This window comes from Mustela nivalis (genome assembly GCF_964662115.1).
Source record: "Mustela nivalis genome assembly, chromosome: 8".
Lineage (NCBI taxonomy): Eukaryota > Metazoa > Chordata > Mammalia > Carnivora > Mustelidae > Mustela > Mustela nivalis.
The window spans coordinates 100,961,874-100,980,727 of record NC_139027.1 but is presented as its reverse complement, the minus strand read 5'-3'; the positions used below and the strand labels follow the sequence as shown (position 1 = coordinate 100,980,727).

At 42.7% G+C, this 18,854-nt stretch overlaps 1 protein-coding gene across 12 annotated transcripts in view; it reads left to right on the top strand.

Annotated features, from left to right (window-relative positions):
- The window catches only part of RIN2 (Ras and Rab interactor 2), a 221,975-nt gene that overhangs the window by 45,123 nt on the left and 157,998 nt on the right, over positions 1–18,854 (top strand). For 3 of the 12 annotated variants that reach the window (XM_082743155.1, XM_082743154.1, XM_082743150.1), the window contains one exon: positions 5,464–5,515. The exons of 7 other annotated variants lie outside the window; for them this stretch is intronic. In XM_082743155.1, coding sequence (XP_082599281.1) covers positions 5,464–5,515 — 52 coding nt within the window. Of the gene's footprint in view, positions 1–5,463; positions 5,516–13,896; positions 13,995–18,854 lie in introns of all 12 variants that reach the window. 2 more of the 12 variants (XM_082743156.1, XM_082743145.1) reach the window with 1 other exon arrangement.

The following is an 18,854-nucleotide window of genomic DNA, read 5'->3' as shown; positions in this document are numbered from 1 at the left end:
CTCAGAGAAAGCCAACCCATCTGGCATAAGACGACAAGACAATAACATAGGAGAACTGGTTTTATATAATCTGTTGTGATTGTTTCCTTAATATGAACCCCAAATCAATGCTGCCAGTCCTGGTCTAGACATACAGTTCTCTCAGGAAGCCAACCACCTTCCCTCCATGAGCTTAGACAGCTTGGGATCTGCTCATGGCACAGAAGATACTTTTCCCTGTCATGTGAAATAATAGTCATTTGTGTGACCAGATACTTCTGTATCATCAACATGGCTATTTCTTGTTTGACTTCAGGCTCCCTGAGGCCAGCAGGGAGCCTGTCTCCTGTCTTCTCACCTCATGTCTTCTAGCGCAGGTTCTGCCTCCCAGCAGACAGACAATAAATAAAGGCGTGAGAAAGAAATACCTCAGAGCATCAACCAAGAATTTTCTTAACAGTGATGACAGTAGGGTAAGGAAGTGCAAAATTCCAGATATAAATACCGACGTCTTATCTTGCTGCTAAAGACTTGTCTTTTAAGGTCAGAGGTTTCTTTTTTCACTTCCTCGGTCTTTCCTGTGAGATAAAACATCTTCACGTTTGGCTTCTGTAAAAAAAACAACTTCAGTGAAAATCAGTGGTCAGTTAACAATAGCGGGAACAGGCAGGGCTCCAAGATGCTCTATTTCACCCCGTTGTTACCCAAATGAAAAATACTTTCAGAGGTGCGACACGGGAGAATTGACCTTGGTGCGAATGTTGAAACGTGACACATAGCTTCTGCATTCATTCCAGGTAGCCTTACTCATGGGAATGATGGCACATGGGTCTTTCATCTTGTGTTTAGTTTTGTGAGTGTCATTGCAGCTTCTCAAGAACTGTGAATAACTCCCATCGCTACCTTGTCCAGAATGTCCACTATTTCACCCTACGCTTAGCAGGTATAGGGCTCCTGTAATAAAGGAGGTGGCAGCAGGACCAGATTATGAGGATTTTTTTTATTATTATGAAGGATAAATAAATGCATGCAAAATGCGAGGCAAGTTTAAGTCTTCTGTCCTATTTTACGGCCCAATCCATCAGTTAGCTTTTGCTACCTTAAAAAATTAAAAAAGCCAACCCCAGAACATAGTAGCTTAAAATAATAGCCATTTATTTAGTTAAGGATTTTGCAGGTTGATGGTCTGGGCTGGGCTCTGCTGGCCCGGCTGGTGCAGCTAGGCTGACACATGTGTTTTCAGTTAGTGGCCGGTTTGGCGGTGGTGGCCTCGCCTGGGATGGCTCACCTCTGTTCTGAGGGTCTGTCATCCGCCCACGGGTTAGGGCTCCAAGAGAGTGAGCACACGAGCCTCCTCGAGGCTAGGGCTTGAAATGACACAGGGCTGCATCTGCCAGATTCTTTTGGTCAAAACAGGTCACAGGTCAATCCAGATTCAAGAGAAGAGAAATCAACTCCAGCCCTTGATGGGGGGAATTGCAAAGCTGCCTTGCAAAAGGCAGGCATGTAGGAAGAGTGGAGAACTGTGGTTGTCTTTGCAACCCACAATACCACGTGAAATGCCAGTATTGTACGAAGGGAATTAACAACATTATGATAGAGAATGAAAGGAAACCACGTGCATAGCTGGTAACTTAATGAGAAAAATGGCACTGGGCTGAGAAGGGAGGACAGCAGGAAGAAGTTGAGATGGGTATAGCCTAGAAGAGCCAAGGCCATTCTCTCCTTTCCCCTCCCGCCTCACTCTGTAAAAGCGGGATTGAGAGGGAGGGGTGAGGCAGAGCAAAGGGGGTGTAGTTGGTAGGAAAGATTCTTTTTCTCTTTCCTCCCGTTGTCAGTGGCGGGGTGGGGAGTGGCAGGTGATGAAGGTGTGGCTCTCTCATGTCTCACTTGGGGGAGCCAGTAGAGAGGGTAGGGAAGGGTTAAATGGTCTATCTATCTCCCGAATGGCTTTGTTTCCATGGGATCTCAGGAAGGCTTCAGCTACAAACACTGGGCCTCGTGAAACTACCACTGAGTTCATGGTCACATTTCATTTTCTCAACAGCCCTATAAGGGTAGGATCATTATTATCCTCACTTTACAGATGGGGAAACTGAGTGCTAAGAGCTCCAGTAACTTGCCCTCGGTCACAGTTAGGCATTGACGCAGATAGGGTTCAAAGCCCAGCTGTGTGATGGCTTCCACAGTGCACTTGGCTGAATCCTGCCATGCTGATGTCACCTGCGGGTTCTACAGAAATGGCGGCCCTCTTGCAGGTGTGATCAGAGCACGTGGGATTTACTCCCTCCCCTTCCCCTGACCTCTGTTTGGATCTTGGAATGAGGAGCATGCAGTGGAAGGGTAGGGCTGGTGGGATGACTTGACCCAGGAAGAATCTGGCAAGCAGCAAGTAAGCAGCTACCTTTGGGAAGACCCCCTGCTTCCCCCGGGTAAGCAGGGATGGGTCATTTTCAGTCCCAACTGAGTGATCCATCTCCTCTTCCTGGCTGAGTCCTGAGGCCCCAGCCGCCGGGTTTGAATGTTGTATTTCTCGGTACCCAGAGGGTGCTCTGGTAGGGTGTAGTGGAAGCGTAGGCCTCACCAGACCAAGATCCTCAGCCCACTATTGGGCGCGTCTGAAACAGCTCCACTAGAAATACCTCCCAAGCCTCAGTGCACACAGGGGAGCACAGCCTGACTGATGTCTTCCACGGGATTCCTCTCGGATGCTCTCTGGTTCTCGGCTTCTTCTCTTTCCATGCGGCTGGATCTCACCTATGAAATACGGTGGAGAATGCTTGTTTTTCCTGTTGCCGCTGCCTGTTTAGTTAAAGGCTAGTGCTGCCATCCACTGGCTGAGAATTTTAAAGGGGTTTCATGAAGAATTTCTCTGTTTTCTCGTCATTGTTCTTTTCCCCTCTGTAGTTTCCTCAATTTTACTGGTTCTTTCCGACCTGCAGATGCAGCTTAGAAGCCCGATAGCAATAAGGACAAGTGAGTCTTGTTAGAAATAGTAACATTGCTTTATGGCTCGCAATGTCAAGGCCTATTCTAGGTCCATTACCCATTCTTTCCTCACGTGGCCCTGAGAGGTAGTGTCTTTGTCCCCATTTTACAGATGAGAAAATGGAGAGTGGTGAAGTCATTGTGTGTCATGGTGTCTGGCACAATCGAGTGCTTGATGAATGTTAGCTTTTATTTGTAAAGATGGGCCATATCCTAGCTTGCATCAAGAATTTGTGTGCAATGACACAACTGGACACTCAGTGAAGGAGAGGGTGAGGTTGGGAGGGCGGGAGGCCATCAGGATGTGACTGTGAGCAGGTGACAGTGGGTACCTGGGGCTCAATCCCACTGGGGGATCTGTAGGACACATCTTAGAATTGTCCCACCAAGGGACACGGAAGTTGGGATATTCTTGGAGAAATCACAGGGATCTTTTCAAAGCGATTGCGGACTTCATCATTGTATCCTGTATGTTGCCACCCGTTTGTCCCAGGAAAGGAAACAAGGAAAAGCTATTGTGCATCGTTCCCCTTGGCTTCCTGTACTTCCCCTTTGTTCTCTGGCTGGGCTGTCACCATGCAGCATACTACGACCATACTCAGTGGAAAATTTACAATGAGCATTTACTTATTAGCTCATGCAACTACAGGTTGACTGGGGTTTGACTGATCTGGGTTGAGCTCACCTGGGTGGCTCTGCCTCTGGCATAGGTCCAGCTAGGCTTGGCTTCTCTTGGCTGAGATACAGGCTCGGACCAGTTCACCTGAGCGCGTTCTGAGTGAGGCTGGTGGGCAGTTGCTACCCAAAGCAGGCTCTTCTCATGGCCATGACAGAGGCACAGGGGTACAAGTGGAAACCCAAAAGGCCTCTTCACGGAGATTTCTGTATTATCTTATTGTCTAAAGGAAGTCTTGTGGCCAAACCCAAGTTAACATGCAGAGAGGTACGTTCGGCCTTCCCTGGGGAAGTTTCTACTGCTGACCTTGGCTTAGAATCAATAAGGCACTCTACTGTGCTTCCTTTGCCTGGGCTAACCTATGCAAATACAACGTGAAATTTAAAAGTTTTACCAGTGCCAGTCTTCGTTATCACCTTGGGCAAAATCCCAAATCTTTAATGACATTCTAATTTAGTATTAAATGAGAGATGTTTATTGAAAGCCGCATACCCTCAGGTTGCAGAGGAACCTGTCTCAGTCCTCAGCTGGAGATTGTTGCCTTATCTCATACCAGGACAGCTCATTATGGACTCACAAAGTGTCTGGAGGTGTTGAGCTCTTCTGTTCCAGTTACAACTGGTCACCGCCTAGGTAGCTGCCTCAGATGGTGAGACTTGGCATCTGCCCCTACAGTTGCTCAAGCTCCGAGTAAAAGAAGAGCAGCAAGTGGAATGAATAAATTGTCAGTTATAGGGATGTGTGTATTTTCCTACATTTTAGGAGAAGGCTGGAATCCTGTAAAAATCTCATTTCTCTGCTCTTCTCAGTACCTTGGCTCTCTCAGCTGGCGGGACGACAATTTGGCTGGAAGGAGAAGAGGGAGAGCTTTTATGTTGGTTGGAATTTGCAGCCATAAATTTACAGGACTTTTTCCAAGTTAGCATGGAAAAGACTTGCCATTGAAATGCTTTTTGTGAGTTATAAGTCATAAAGCATATGCTCAGGGTGGCTCGACTGTTGTGTTCTTGGCCCCGTAAAGAAGGTCTGCGGAAAAAAACCTAAACCTTGAACGATTAAATGTCTTTGCAAACACTCATAAGTTATTTATGTGTCCATATGCTGGCCGAGCAAGCAAGTGAACACAGATCTTGATGATGCTAACGTCTTAACCGTAGCACCTCACTTTGTCCCTTTAGAGCATTCTAATTAACACATTGTTGAAATCATATGCCCTCTTAATCCTAAATCCAAATGCCTGTGAGCTTAGTGGTTCGCTTCTGTCTTTATAAATGCACCAGGGTGGAGGAGACAGAACGAGATGTGTGAGCCAGTAACTAAGTGTCACTTCTTGGTGGGAAGGACAGTGGGGGGAGTGGGTAAATGAAACAAGGAGGAGAAAGCAGTCATTTTACTGGGCAGATTGCCAGTATGGGCAAGGGGGTCTCTGTCCTGCAGGTGAGCTCTGGGAGATGATCAACCTCATCTCAGAGTTGCTTCACCAAGGAGTGAGGTCGCTGGGGTATTTTATCCACTGATTTCCATCCATCATCGGTGAGGACCATTTCAGGGGGCAGTAACTCCCTGGTCTTCTGGTCTACCCATGGGTGAGTCAAGTGTGTTGCTGTCAGAGTCTTCCGAAAGAGTGCCGCTGGTACTTGCCATGGAAACTCTAGACTTGTTAAGAGGGTGGTAAGTGCAAAGGGGACATGAGTGAGGCCCCAATAGCATCTGCTAAGGGGCATGCCAGAGATTTTCAAGAATGGAATGAGGGAATTTGTAGCTTTTGAAAGAGCTACCAAAAAAAAAAAAAAAAAAAAAAAATTTTTTTTTTTTGAAAGAGCACAGCAGAAGTTAAATACCTTGAAGGCCTTTTGGACTGAATGGGGAAAGGCGAGTATTCCTTTGCTTGGCTATTTAATTTATTTACATTTTGGCACAGACATACAATGAAACATTATATGACCATGAACAAAAAAGGGAGAGCTAATGAGCTGATATTGAACTCTATTCAAATTATAGTTTTGAGCAGGAAAAAAAAGCTTAATGCAGAACAATATGTAGAGTATGCTAGGTTTTTTTTTTTCTTTTTTTTTTTTAGGCAGGTACTTTTATTGGTTTATAACTTACATGTCCTAAAATTCACCCATTTTTAAGGATACAAGTATGAGTATTTGGGTAAATATATAGTTTTCTAGAAATAGTTTTTTAAGAAATTTTATGTAAGTGGAATCATACAATAGGTAGACTTTTATGTCTGACTTTCACTCAGCATAATGTTATTAAAATTATTCACATCATAGCTTATGTCAGTAGATCCCTTTTTGCTGTGCAATAGTATTTCATTATACAGATATATCACTTTTCGTTTATCTGTCCTATAGTTGATAGAAATTTGGTTTGTTTCAGTTTTATTGTTCCTAATAATGCTGCTTAGGAACATCCAGACGTAGTCTTATGTGGATATATATTTTAAATTCTCCTGGGTAGGTGCTTAACCAGTGAAATTTCTGGGACATATGGTAAGTCTATGCTTAGTTTTTTAAGGGACACCACACTGTTTTCAAAGAGACTGTACCATTTTATTGCATTCCCCCAACACTGTATGAAGGGTCCAGTTTCTTCATATCCTCACCAACAACTAGTATTGTGAGTCCTTCTGAAGTTAGTCATTCTGATACAAGCCTAGTGGCATCTGATTTCCGGTTTAGGGTTTCCTAATGACTAGTGATGTCCAACATCTTTTCATGTGCTTTTTTGCCATTCACAAATCTTGTTTGGGGGATACCTCTGTTCAAATCTTTTCTTTTCTTTTTATTTAAAGATTTGATTTATTTATGTGACAGACAGAGATCACAAGTAGGCAGAGAGGCAGACAGAGAGAGGGAGGGGGAAGCAGGCTCCCTGCTGAAAGCCTGGGTTCAAGGCTCAATCCCAGGACCCTGGGATCAGGATGCCAGCTGAAGGCAGAGGCTTTAACCCACTGAGTCACCCAGGCACCCCTGTTCAAATCTTTTGTCTCTCTCTTTATTTTTGTTATTGATTAAAAAGGGTTTGGACTATTGTAATTTTTTCTGTAAGATCAACATTATTTCCAAATAAAAAGTTAAAAGAAGAAAAACCCCTAGACCCCATCAGTGCCCCCCCCCCATGCCCCATCTGAATGGTACCCTCTGCAGTTATTTCGTGGTGTTTTATCCTCAGTAAAAAACTTAAAGGGAAGGGAGAGATCAGATTTTCAATCTTCCAGAACAATTCATTGTCTGGTAAAGACATGATGGATCTTTCTTAAATCAAGATATACTTCCTTGACAATTTTTTTTTTTCTGTAAATGGGAAATTGATGATTTAAAAATGCCCAGATGTTAGAGCAAGGAAAAACATGAAAAGGCTTATTATTACTTTTCTTTCTTCAGTCCCTGAGGAAATTACCCAGCTCCTCAGCCTTCCTCCCCACCCCACTCCCCCGCCCCGAGTATGGGTAAGAGACATTTGGCTATGTATCTGCCTGCCAGTGTAGTGCGGGACCTGGCCACGGAGGGGTGAGGAGGGCTGGTGCACGCATGGGCACAGGCGCTTGTGTGTTCCCCAACGGCTCGCCCCTCCCACCTGCTCCACGCTGACCCTGATTACAGCAGGTGCGTCTGTGGAGTTGCTTCTCTTCCACTAAATCTTCAACTTGTACGATTTCTCCCATAATGAAAGTGAAGCAAAGATATGCCCGCAAATTTATTAAGTTCAAACAGAAATTAATGGGCCAGTTACCTAATAGCAGATGGAGTAAAGAATAATGAGATGGAACAGAAAAATGTTCTAGTTCACCCACCTCCCTTATCCTTGACTTTCAGCAGGTTGGCTTGTACTTACTGGCTTTTGATTTTTCCAATACTTAGTGAGTACCAACTATTCATTCTTTCATTCATTGATTGAATCTTTAGGAGATCCTACTATGCATCAGACACTTTGTGAGGCCAGAATCAGCCCGACAAAGTGCTTCCCCAGGAGATTCCCACCCTAGTGGGAGAATTAGACAATACACAATCAAGCAAGTAAATACACACTATGTTAGGTTATAATAAACATTACAAAATGAAATGAAATACAATAAGGAGGTAGAGACAGATGGGTTCATACAAATTCTGGAAGGATGTACTCTACAGGATTAATAGAGCTGATCATTTAAATTATTTACTTATTTTAGAATTTATTTTAGAATTTTCCTGTAACAAACTTGGATTGCTTTTGTAATAAAATGGTTATTCTAAATTTGCAGAAAAACATTAGATTTAAATGTCCGCATGGTTAATCAGGTCACTTGTATCCTCGTTTTATGACTGGAAATATTGAAAAAAGTCAACTGGAAAATAACACATAGTCTTTATTATCTGGGAGTGTGGTTTCTGCATGTTAGGAATTTTGATATTTGGAAATACAAGATAAATAAATTACAGAAAACCAGACATGGTTATAAAATGCCTTCCTGACGGGTAATTGGAAATGATGAACGATCTCTTCAAGTCTTGGTAAATTGTAAATTTTGCCGAGTAGGTCAAAATAGAAAATGGTAGCATTGATGAAAGATGCGGGAACCAAAACATCTGAGCTCAAACTGCTGTTTCTGACATTGTTTTGTTTTGTTTTTACTGGCAATTGGGAGTGTAAACGTGTATCTAGGAGTTCAGACCATAAAACATAAAGTGGAGATTTCAGTCAGTTAGCTTGGCTCAAGAAAACTCCCAAAGTTGGAAAATTCAGATAATGATAAAGCATTCAAAGGCTTTGCCCAGGCTGTTTGTTTGCTGGAGGCCCAGCTTCCTGGAACAGATGCCTGTGGGTATGGGATGTGGGGTGATCATATTGCTGGCTCCTCCTTTCTTCCCTTCTACCCTTCCCAAACATCAGGGCCCCACATGCCCAACTCTACCTTTTCACTGATTGGTGCCACTTCTCAGGGGGTGACATTTCATTTCATAACATCACCACTTAGATCATAGCAACCACTCGAGATAATGAAGCAGGAGAGTGAGGCTCTTCTCTCACGCAGTCAAAGAATGAATCTCATGGACAAAGAAAGTGAGTAAAGCAATAGAGTTTTATTAAGCGAGGATACAGAAAAAGTTCTTTGGAGTGAGAGAGGTCCCAACACAACTACCCCTGAGGGCTTTTAGGGTTGGTCATTTATAGAAAGCTAACCAGGGAACTTAAATCTTTTGACTTCTCTACTGGTGGCACAATTGATTAAGGATGAGTGATAACGACTTTAATGGCTTACTTCTTTTTAGGGTCTGGTTATTTTTGTTGGTGATAGGTGACTGTCATACAAAAAGACATACACACACACCCTGGACACCTATGGCAGGGTGGTCTGCTGTGTTCCCTTATCTCTGGTTTCCATACACCTCTGCATTTCTGGAATTTCTGTGAGCCTGATCCCATAGCCCTGCCTCTCTTTCCCTACCTAGCCTCTCCTGTCCCTTAGTCAATAATAGTGTGGTCACACAACCCCCTCACCCAGATGCCCACCCCAAATTTTCCTGCCCCACACTGTCAAGTCATTCGATTTCTGGTCCATACTGATTTCAAAATCCATTTGGCTATCTCTGGTGCTGAAATAAACAAAATCATCTTCAAATATGAACTTCATTTTATGTTTTGTAAACTTTTGTCATGTTTTCTTGTAACTAACCAATTCACATTCATCTTTATCTACTTAACCAGTGGCAAAGAAACTCAAAATTGGTGCCCACATGGATTATTCATTGGCTTGTACTTGAAGTATAAGCTCTATGACTCTACTCATTGTTTCCAATAATTTCCATTATTTCAAAGTAATTGATCCCAGTATCTTAGAGGCTTGTTTTTTGTTTTGTTTATTTTTGACTTGCTTATTGATTAATTTCTTGGGGAGCCTAACTTCTACTCTCTTATTTTGCATTCCTAGGGAACTCATTGCTGAGAAATTAAATAATGTTACTCCAGAGAATGCTAAAAGTAATGAGGCATAAATTTTATCTACAAAGATAAAGTGTACTTCAAGAAAAAGTTGCCATCTTAAGATTTGATGGTATTCAACAAAAATTGAGATTGAATGAAAAACAATATATTGGCTCATTTTTTCTTACAACAAATACCAAGTTCATTAAAAATAATTCATTTTTTCAATAAAATACTTCGATAAAATGTAGATTTATTAGGCTTTGTTTTGAAAATCTGCCCTCTTTTACCTTCTTTGGGCTTTGAAAAAGCAGAAGTTACGCTGACATGCTCAGTGTGGTATTTGCTGATGTTTGAGTGTGTGTGTGTATGTGGTTTTAATTTTTAGTTGTTTTTTTTCTCCCTCAACCTTTTCTTTTACTTAATGTGAATCATATTTTATTTTCCACTCCTGAGCACTATGATTCATTGCCATCTATTTCCTCCGGAGCTCTCTACCCCACAGAGTCCTCTGGGAAATTGATTAGTCACCCACCAAGCAAGGCACCTTGCGTGCCCATGGTCAACATCCGCTCCAACAGCTGTGTCTTTTGGAGGAAGATGAAAGTTGCTGTAGCATCTTCCTTTGGGGAAGTAATAGGGCATCAGTTTGGGGGTTTGTATGGCTTATTGTACTCCTGGATTCATCTTTACAATTTAACATACAGACAAGTTGGATATCACAAAAGACAAATATATCATTTGATTAAGAAGCTTTTCAGGCAATACTTCTGACCTCAGGAAACAGGTATGCGAGTTGGTCACGATGCCTTGCTTGTGGCACATGCGTAAAGTGTTTGTGGATGGGCTGAGTCTTAATATATGAATGTAGTTTTGAAAAAGTTGCAATAGATTCATTTATCTCAAACATATTTTTATCAAACCCACTTGGGTCTAACTTCAGAAAGTTTCGAGCCAAAAAATTTTTCTTCATAGGCCAGACTTATGAATACATTCCTAATGTCATACCTTAATCATATCAATTATTTTTTTAAAGATTTTATTTATTTATTGGAGAGAGTGAAAGTGAGAGACATCACAGAGGGAGAGGGAGAAGCAGGCTCACCATGAAGCAGGGAGCTCGATGCGGGGCTCAATCCCAGGACCGTGAGATCATGACCTGAGCTGAAGGCAGATGCTCAACCGACTGAGCCACCCAGGTGCCCCAATCATATCAGTTATTGTCTTGAGGTTTCAATGTGCATTTCATATTGCTGACTGATTTTGACTGCATCAACCCATAGGTTGCAGTTTGATCTTACCTCCATTTGATACCACCTGACCTAAGACCACTAGGACTGCTATCTGTGAAGTCAGAAGAACTCTTTAATTTTGTTAGTCAGAGTAAAGCCTCTTCAAGTTTACGGAACTAGAGCAGTTGAAGAGCAGGGACACATGGTTAAACAGGTAGGTAGGCTGAACAAGGTGTCAGAAAGTCCATTTCTGGGCTGACCCATGGGTGGCATTGGGAAACTACTTCTGCCTTGCTAGGCCCTAGGCTTCTTAACAGTCTGTTAGCATGGGGAATTAGAAGTGGGAATGCAACAGAAAATAGGGCACACACATAAGGGTTAGGCATGGGTGACGTGGAAACAGAACTGGGTCACACAAACAAAAAACCTGACTGCGTATTAGATGGACACAGAGAAATAGAATACTTTAACCTTCACTGTTAAAAAGGTATTACCAGTTTTTTTAAAAAAATATATTTTTAAAATTTATTTGACAGAGATCATAAGTAGGCAGAGAGGCAGGCAGAGAGAGAGGAGGAAGCAGACTCCCTACAGAGCAGAGAGCCTGATGTGGGGCTTGATCCCAGGACCCTGGGATCACGACCCGAGCCAAAGGTAGAGCCAAAGGCACTGAGCCACCCAGGCGCCCAAGTATTACCAGTTTTAACTCACTGAGACGATGGAAGCTCTCATCTGGATATTCCACTTTTTGCCTGTCCTGTTGATTGTCTGGAAGCTCTGGGGAAATGTAGAACATAGTCACCTTCCAACTTGGAATTAGGATGTAAGAGTTGGCCCGCTGTCAGGACAGTCCTGGAGAGCCACGTTCCACCCCAGCTTTGACACTGGCCGGCACTGAGACATTGGGTAGGTTGTTTCACCTTTGAGCCTCACTTTCTTTACTGACAGAGTTAAAGTGGGACCAACTTTACCTGAAGGCTTGGGGTGCTGTATGGAAAAGGGTCCTGATGTACCCCATTGGGATTTTTCACCACAACCCATGATTGGTGTCTGTGGTGTCAGAGAGAGAGGAAGTCTGGGAGCCCTTAGTTGCCTCCTCGTGCCAAACACACTCTGAGATGTTGTGACTTATGGCAGGTCCAGATGCCATATTTGTTGCTCACTAGCTAGCCTGAACCTTGCTCGGAAACCTTTACAGACACAGAAACTCAGGCAACCACAAGGGGAGACCCGAGCCTTAGGTTGTTTCTCTTAATTGGATTCAGAGCTTGGTTTCCTGTGTAAACCACAGTGCCAGGATGTTGCACCACCCTGGGAGCTAGTGCCTGGTGGGAAACTGGAGTATTCCCTGCTATTCTGGAATTTGTAGGCCAAGGAAAATACACTCCTTTTTCCAAAGGTGCCTTCGATGAGCTTAGAACTAGGAAGAAAGTGAATGGTCTCAAGTGGTGATTCCCATGGATGATGCCCCGGAAACTGAGTGCCTTGACTGGTCCCCTCTACCAACAACCAGCCACTCCAGGGCAACTCCGAAAAAAAACCCATTTTCGTAAAGCCTTCTAGTTTCAGTTTCCATTCCTGCTGCCATGTTCTGTTTTAATGATTTTGTCACTTTTGTCACTTCTGGCCTTTAGAATAAGGAAGTGTTTGTTTCCATGTGAGTCAAATAATGTTTGTTCTCTTCAGCCTTTTCTTTGTTTCATATTTTAGACATTCCATAGAACTTAGGTTAGGGAGTGAATTGGACATGGTGTGAGCTCGTCCCAGAACTTTGCTGCGGATGGTACTGACAGTGCTCCTCTAGAAGAGCCCTCTGGTTTCTGCCTCAGGTCGCATCCATGTCATTCATTGGCCATGCTATAGACCCCCAACAGCTTTGTGTCTCCACTGCCTGCCTGTGTGTCTGCGCTCCAGACTTTTCTCTCTCGGTCATCTCTGCTTTGGGGACCCACTCCAAAAATTCAAAATTGGCCCAAAATTGAGCTCTTTTGTTTCTCCCGCGACACGTGCTCGTTTTCTAGAGGCCATGCTTTGGTGAATTGGACCACCTCCACTCGTTTCCTATAGCTGAAACCTGAATGCGATCTTAGACACTTTTCCCTCTTCCTACCGCCCCCATGTATCAAATCCTTATACCCCTAGATTTCACATGAGTATATACCACACCCTTTATATTCATCTCACATATATATTACCTCCTCTTCTCACCCCCCAGTGGCCCTCCACATTTTCAGTCTCCTATCCAGAAGTATTCAGCAATGCCTGGTCATGACCCATAGGGTCAAACCTAAGTGTGTTTGCGTTGCCTACAAGACTGTCTGTTCTGGCCAGCCTCAAGTCCCCTTCCGCTGAATACTGGGGGTTCTTGGCAGTCATGAGCAACACTGGATTTGTGGTTTCTCCCAAGCACATCCCCCCTCACTTTGTATGGCATTTCTTGTGTTTTACTCTGGCTAGAACCCCCTCCATGCCTACTTACCCTTCCAGGCTCAACTCAGACGTTGCCTTCCTTGTAAAGCTCTTCTGGTCTTCTGCAGAGGGACTTATACTTCTTGTCGTCTGTTCCTGTTGCACAGCTCATGACTCTCAATTTTAGCAATGGTCTTGTAAGTGTCTTGGTGCAGAAGGTAGCATTGTAATACATGTGCTTTCTCCCTTTGATTGCCTGCTATATTGTAGGTGCCCAATCATGCTGCTTAAATAGATGAATCGTTGAATGACTTGTGGGCCCAGATGCACCCATCCTCAGGCCTACGTTGGGAAAGCAAGACCTGGAAAGGTGAAAAGCAGCATTAGAGCTGGCTCATTCCTCTCTCATGTATTTGAAGGATATCTTCACACTACACAGGAACATGGCCTCTGGGACTTTCAGGCCCACAAAATCCGTGCTAGTCTGTGTCCCCATCCTTTAGGGCGGACCCAAGTATATTTTATTTCTAGGTGGCCCAGAGGTCTGTGCTTCCTGGGAGCTTTTGTAAATGAGAAATGCTGCAGGACAGATATTGGACAGGTTGACCAGTTCTCCAAGACTGAGGAGGAGGCTGAGAGCCGCCTGGATCTGATCAGTGGAGGTGACAGCACTCTTTTTTCCTTCCTGTGTTTTCTCAGAGCTTAAAGATGAATGTCCTGTAATGAATCCAACAAATGGAAAGAATTTTCAGGGGCTGGATCAGTGGAATAAATGGAAGAGCCCATATTTGTATGAGGTAAGGAACTCTAAAAGCCTAGAATAGATTCTAAACTGATACCCTGATTTCATCTTTAAGACTCTCTTGCTCAGGACCTGTCCTTACTCCTGTCCTGATCCTCACTAAGTACCTATATTCTGTTAGGAGTTAGAATTATATTAACTTACTGTGATGAGCAGTAGGTGTTGTACGGAAATGGTGAATCACTGTGTTGTACACCCGAAACTAATATCACACTGCATGTTAAGTAACTGGAATTTAAATAAAAACTTAAAAAAAAAAGAAAGAATTATATTAACTTAGAGCACTAGTAAAGTCTCAGCTAATGATCCTTATTCTCACAGGGACAGTAGATGCTCACTGATTTACACTAATGATAGAGATACACACACACACACACAATTATCAGTCCTGAATGCTGAAGCACTGTATACATCTATTTGGATGAGTGTAATAAATTTTTAATTATGTATGGTCACTCTTTATTGCTCATGCTAATATATGCATTATTATGGTTACATAATTTTGACAATAATTTAATAATTAATTCAATTTAATAATTGAAAACTGCTTTGCATTTAATATATTATTTCTTCATAATGTTCTTCATAAGGTGGCTGTTTTCATAAATCCTTATGTTCGTCTAGCAACTTAGTAAACCAAACTTTTAAAAAATCTTTTAAATAATTTGTAGTGACTGATAAGAATCATTAGAATAGCTAGCACATATTAGGGATCTACTATATCCCGGGTGTTATGCTAAGAAGGCATAGGGGGAAGCAACTGTTCAATTTCTCCCTGAGATGGACCCTTTCCTGTTTTAGTAGTTACAGAGCCATAACAAGGAGATTTCTTTTTCTTTTTCTTTCTTTCTTTCCTTCTTTCTTTTTTTTTTTTTTAAGATTTTATTTATTTGTCAGAGAGAGAGAGAGAGAGAGCACAAGTAGGGGAGTAGCAGGCAGAGGGAGAAGCAGGATCCCTGTTGAGCCAGGAGCCCACTGTGGGACTCGATCCCAGGGCTCCAGGATCATGACCAGAGACAAAGGCAGACGCTTAACCAGCTGAGCCACCCAGGTGTCCCGCCAGGGGATTTCTTACCTTAAAATCAAAGCTAACTGATAGTGAACATGGTAAAGAAGCAGAAGGTAGTGAAAATATTTATGCTTTAAAATCTGAAGGCTGAGTTAAGTTGTTTCATCCTTTAATCTCTGTTTGACCTTCTCTGAGCAAAAGTGAGTGAATGGTAATAACACCCGCTTTGTTCCTTCTACAGCCACCCAGAGACTGGTGTAAGCATCAGGGGAGCTACTCATTGCATAAAAGTGCTTTGAAAGCTGGACCTCAGTAAGGCCCTACGTTGGCGGCCTGAAGTAGGCCTCCCTCCAGATGACACTTTCCTTCTTGGAAGAGTCCTGGGGCAGAAAAGGAAGCTTTCAAATCTGTTTCTTACCACCACTTATCAAAATTGCAAGAGGAGGGGGTTGTATGCCTACTCTTGGTTGAACATGAGATGATTTTAGACATCAAAAATAAATCTTTTTTGAGCTTGAGGATTCATTTTAAGATTATTTAAAATATATTACCTAGCACATCAAATTGCGATATCACCATGTTTATTGCTTAGGATGAGTTAAATGTATTTGTTTTTAAATGAATTGACTTTTAAAACCCCCCACGTTGCCTCTCAAATTCCTCATATCAGGAAGGTCATATGATAGTTGTCTTTCTCTGATTGACCTATTTCGCTCAGCATAATACCCTCTAGTTCCAGCCATGTCATTGCAAATGGCAAGATTTCATTTCTTTTGATGGCTGCATAGTGAGTGTTACTTCCTATCGGGAAATGATTGGTGGGACCTGAGCTTTTGTACCTTATGTCTTGAGTTCATTTTTTAAAAACTGCTAAAGACAATTTTTCTTCTTGGCTCCTATTGTGTCTCTGACAGCCAGAACTTGAAAAAAAAAAAAAACAACAAACCCCAAAAGCAAAAATACCCCCCAAAACAAAAACCTCTCTTCCTGAGGTTTTAGGATGCTCCTATAACTTATAAAATCCAACTCACAGGGATGGGTACAGGTGTTAGGGGGTCTGAGGTTTATTCTATTTGGGGAGCCCCCTTTATAAGAAACAATTCAAAATTCCTAATGCAAAAATGCCGGCAGGCCCCTGGAGGGGCTCTGGCCACTCACCGTAAGGGCCTTGAAGGACTCTTGAATGTAACTAGATATATCATAACTCTATGTCTGCCTGCATTAATTTTTGCCACATCCACAGAACATTATTATTTATTTACTTTTTAAAGTATGTGCAGTAGCCATGTGTTTTATACCCTTACTCACAGGATTTCACATTTATTTCGGCCAACTTTCATTTTGTGAGCCTATTATCTCAGGTACTTGAAGTGTGTTTTGTATCACAATCATGGTGCCTGGTTCCATTTTTCCGAAGCATGTTACAAATGCCACTAAGGGTAGCCCAGATGTTTGGGTGGTACTCAGATGGACATTTTCTATACTTTTTTTGTTGTACCTTTTAATTCCTATGAAGTTAATTTATACTGTAAAATATAATTAGCACATCAAATACATAACTTCTTTTTATATAAATTTAAGTTAAAAAAGAGTCCATTTAAAGAAGGTCCTTAAGCCCTTCTGGTACACGGTGACAGGAACTGTGAGGGAAGTACATGAATGGCGGGTGTTCGGGAAACACTGACTTAGGAGGTCTGACATTTCTCTGTCCTGTAACCCATTTGTCAGCTTACCCTTCACTCAGCCCTTAGCCTTGTTCAGTTTATTAGTGAACATCCTGAACAGGACAGGCATGGGAGGAAACTAGGGACCTGCTCTGGGATGGTTGGAATCCATCAAGGAGGGCTTCCTATATATGGTCATTTAATTATTGTACTGTCATCCTCTTAGGCACAATTTTCCATCTTGCTCAAAATGTGTCATTTTTTGTTGGCTCCTTTCATGAAATTCAGCTCCATGGTAACAGGTTCTTCGTAATTTCCTAGTCTAATAGCCCTGCCAAGAACATAACAAGTATGGCTAAGCTGACACAGCTTGCCTTTGGACACCCAAGCTGATCCCTGAGGATGAGCTCTTTCTGCCAAACCATTTTGCCAATGATCCCAACCATAGTCGGGAGTAAGGTGGCCCACAGGCCCACAGCTGCATAGCTGGAAGAGTCCACTGAAACTGGAGGTCAACATTATCCACCAGCCTTGACCCAGCACTTCTTAAATTTCCTATGATGCCTGACATGTGATCCTACCAGATTGGGAAATGGAGACACCTATGGAATATCCAGATACTTGATTCAGTCCTGAACATTCATGCTGGCTTCCTCTTTCCAGTCTTACAGACTTACCTCTTTCTTTATTTGCTCATATTATAAGCATTAAATACTCAGGTGGACAAGAAATTGAGTAAGCTTGCTTCTCTTATTCTGCTGCCATTGAATCTTATCTTGTTCCAAACCTTTTAGAACTTCCTTTATGGTTTTACTTAGCTTTGTTTTATTTGCAAAACACTCCTTCCTGACATTATTCATATAGATCTGCCTCAGGAGGTGGGATTCAGCTATGCCCCTGGAACCCCATATCCATATTTTGTCCTTTCTTGCAGAGCTGTCTATGCAAACACATTGTTGTGATTCTTCTCTCTCTACCTATGTACTTACTTGCATTCGTGGTGTTAGAACCCCATTGCCAAGAACTTCCCACCCTACTTGATGAGAAGGAAGACTTTTTTTTTATAAACTGCAAATCACCTTTAAGCTTTATGAAATCTCTGCTCATAACTACAAAATTCTCTGCCAGACTAGGTTTCTCATTCTGAGCTGAGTTGAGTGTAAGGATGATGTGAGAATTCTGTCCCTTGGTGCCCATGACCGCCACTTCTCCCATCAGTTCCTCCTTGTGATTGGAAGGAGACAAGAATACCACGCCCTCCCACCACTTGCTCAACCTTCTGAGGCTGGAGTCTGCCAGCGCGTTGTCAGGGGTGTGTCATCTGGAGTTATCACAATGATACTATGAGAATGTGGGTGCGCAGTTGAATTTCCCAGCAGGTCCATCTTCGATCTCTCTTCCTGATTTCTGTGGCAGGAACTAATCACTCATTTCCTGCATTTGACAGGGGCTGTGGCGTCCTGTCATGACAATAGCACTGTTTTTCATTTATCTTCCTTATTTTGCGCATGAAAACTTGTGGATGCATAGATTCGATCTCAAGTTACAGAGACAGCTTACTGCTCTCCAAAACAAATGAACAAAATCCATTACTTATGAACAAAGTAGGTCCTACCTTTGTCATATTCTGATTATGAGTCCCATTCCTTGTGGTCTCACTGACTCCTGTGAGGTTCTGTTGAGCTGGCCATTTCCTCCTCTCCCCCTGGATCCAATTTTGCTTCTCCATGACTCTACCCTATGTTGTACCCGAACTGGCCTAGCTATGTATTCTCTGGCCCCCTTTGATGAATGGCTTCCTGATGGATTCTATGGGTGGACGGAAGAGAAAAGCCAGGGCAGTTCTCCAAACTTGGTATATTAGTGACTCAGATTTGTGCCTCAGCAAAATGACAGGTTACCTGGGGTCATCACTGGAGAATTAGGCCCATGAATGGTAAGGACTACTGAAATGACCACAGGATGAGAAGAAGCATTGGTGAGAGGTTCACAGAGGGTATAATTGGTCTGGGTCTTAGGGAGTACATTGGTATTTTCCTGGCAGTCATGACCACATGCTCAGAAGAGGAAGAGTAGATGAATAGTTATAGAGAAAATGGAGATTCATCAGCTAGAACTGTAGAAAAGAGGGAATCAGTCATGAGACATGAAACAGAAGAGAATATTGTGGGTCTGGTGTATG